Source organism: Limulus polyphemus, unplaced genomic scaffold, assembly GCF_000517525.1.
Source record: "Limulus polyphemus unplaced genomic scaffold, Limulus_polyphemus-2.1.2 Scaffold451, whole genome shotgun sequence".
Lineage (NCBI taxonomy): Eukaryota > Metazoa > Arthropoda > Merostomata > Xiphosura > Limulidae > Limulus > Limulus polyphemus.
In genome coordinates, this window is record NW_013666061.1 from 197384 (window position 1) to 200121 (window position 2738).

General features: G+C 29.6%; 1 protein-coding gene across 5 annotated transcripts in view; it reads right to left on the reverse strand.

The window, feature by feature from the left end:
* Positions 1-2738, reverse strand: part of LOC106458360 — a 142917-nt gene that overhangs the window by 72129 nt on the left and 68050 nt on the right. For all 5 annotated transcript variants that reach the window (XM_022384553.1, XM_022384552.1, XM_022384549.1 and 2 more), the window contains one exon: positions 479-558. In XM_022384553.1, the coding sequence (XP_022240261.1) occupies positions 479-558 (80 nt within the window). The remainder of the gene's footprint in view (positions 1-478; positions 559-2738) is intronic.

The following is a 2738-nucleotide window of genomic DNA, read 5'->3' on the forward strand; positions in this document are numbered from 1 at the left end:
CCCCGCAACCTAGTACAATACATACACTTGTTGTGAAACAAAGTGCTCACCCCGCAACCTAGTACAATACATACACTTGTTGTGAAACAAAGTGTTCACTTGCAACCTAGTACAATACGTACACTTGTTGTGAAACAAAGTGTTCACTTGCAACCTAGTACAATACGTACACTTGTTGTGAAACAAAGTGTTCACTTGCAACCTAGTACAATACGTACACTTGTTGTGAAACAAAGTGTTCACCTGCAACCTAGTACAATATGTACACTTGTTGTGAAACAAAGTGTTCACCTGCAACCTAGTACAATACGTACACTTGTTGTGAAACAAAGTGGTCACTTGCAACCTTATACTCTGCGTATCACTTGAGAAACATTGCTTACCTGCAATCATATACACTATGTATTATTTGTTGTGAAAAAGTGTTTACACTGGATATATAGTGAATTAATCAGTATAAAAAAATCTTAATATTTACCTTCCCCGGATATTATGTCTACCACTGTTACCATATGGTTTAAAGGAAGGCTGAGGTGGAAGGCCATTCACTGGATAAACCTGCAATAAAAATTTTGAAGTTTTTAATCACCAGTCTTTTATAGTAATGTATTCTTTTTCAGATTACTCTTTCTATACAATAACAATAATAGTGACATTACACAAGTGCAGAAAGTACAACAAATATTAAAATTAAAAAAACATGTCTACATGAAGTCATTACAAGTTCAAACAAAGATTGTTCTTGGGAAAATAAATCAATGAAAATAAAATAACTAATTATAAAAAAAGAATTACAGAAAAAATTTAAATGTTCTCCTAGCCTTTGAATGTTACTCTAAATCTATAATTTTTTTCAAAAATTATACATAAATATAGCTCTTTTATTTCTGAAAATATTTCTGTTTTATAATCAAAGAAGTCTGAAAAATGCAGGTTTCAAACAGAAAAACCAAAACTGCATTAGTCCAGTTATTTTATTTTTTCAAATTTACAAGCAAACTATTAATTTACTCATGTGAAAACTATAACTATCATAATAAATTAACGTTTCTTGATGTTAATTGTTAATTAGGATTTCAAATTTGATAAACTAAAACTGTATACTAACTAAAATTTTGAGTTATTCATTTTATGTGGTCTAAATGACTCATTTAAATGAATAGTTTCTCCTTAGTTAATCATACCTAAGTGGTTACCCATGAAAACCACTCAGGCAGCAAAGGGTTTCACAAACATGAAACATTGTTTACATGATAGCACCACTAGCATTTTGTTTAAGTTACTATTTTAATGAGACAGTTAGCTTGAAGACACAAAAGTTGAAGGGCAAGAGCTGGAAAATATAAACTAATGTTTCATATATAGACATAGAGCTGTCTTTCAACACTATCACCAGACTAATGTAATTAATTACAAAAGTAGTGGTGAAGAAAATTTATGGGTATGTTTTTTTTTATCAAGCATCCAAGGATATGTCTTTGCATAATTATATGTAACTGCAAGCACTGTTAAGTTTATTAAAATTCATTAACTCTCCATATACAGGCTCAGTCAATATGACCAACATTGTAACCACCATGTAACCATGAAATTATACACACTATAACTTTTAACTGAATAACAAATTGTATTTTCATGAAATATGGCAAATTTTTGGCAAACAGTACAAGACTATTGTATACAAAAAAGTTAGATGTGTTGATAAAGGTCTTGTACTAAATATACATCTCTGAAATAATGAAGTCAGTTTGATTCAGAAAAGTCAGAGTGCAAGGTGATATTCATGTGAAGAATAAAAATGCTTTTATCCATTTTAAGGTTTGCAAGTTTCATTTGTATAACCTCTACAATCTCCTAAATATATATCCAAGGTTTTTCTCAGTATCTCTGTGTAGTGTATCTGGTATTTTTCTACTCTGGCATGAACTGTTGGCAAATCAGATATGTAGGATAAATGAGAAGTTTATAATTCTAACATCAAATTCATACTACCATGCTGAATGGCACTTTGTACAAAGTTGGAGCATGCACACTTTGAACCCCCACATGTAGCAAGTGTATATTAATGAAATTTTGTAAGCTTTTAGTAAACCTTTAGTCTTATGTACACAAAAAGAAATCTGATTGTTTAGTTAAGTATAAACGTTTTTTTAAACAAGTATTTACTGAGTCAGTCCAAGTTAAAGGTAATTTTCGTGTGAAGAATAAAAAATAGTTTTTTCAACAATAAACTGGCCTTATGGAGACTATAGCTTCCAATGATAGTATGTCATGGTGTTTGCCAAAATCGTTTTTCATAAAAAAAATCTAAAGCATTCAGTCTTTGAATATGTAATAATTATGTAGTGTTACATATTTTACAATCAGTCACATTGAATTGATAGAGTTAAAACTTTTCCCTCTCTTGTTCTTCTTATCAACTTAATGCATGGAAATAATTATTCATTCAATGATAATTGAATTACTGCCTTTTGGATTGTTATACATATTTAAAAACAAATCTCAACCTACCACATTTCACAAAACTTACAAAATCCTATAATTTATATAATTTAAAATAAATAAAAACACTAATACAAAACATTTAGTCTACTTTAACTACTAGACCACCCATGACACGTTGGGTCACCCACTATTTAGAGGTTATGAAGAATTCAAGTTAATATCAATCTTGCACCAAAATGAAGGTTTATTTTGAGATAATTTAATTAAATATTTCAATCCATTTATGTTATTCA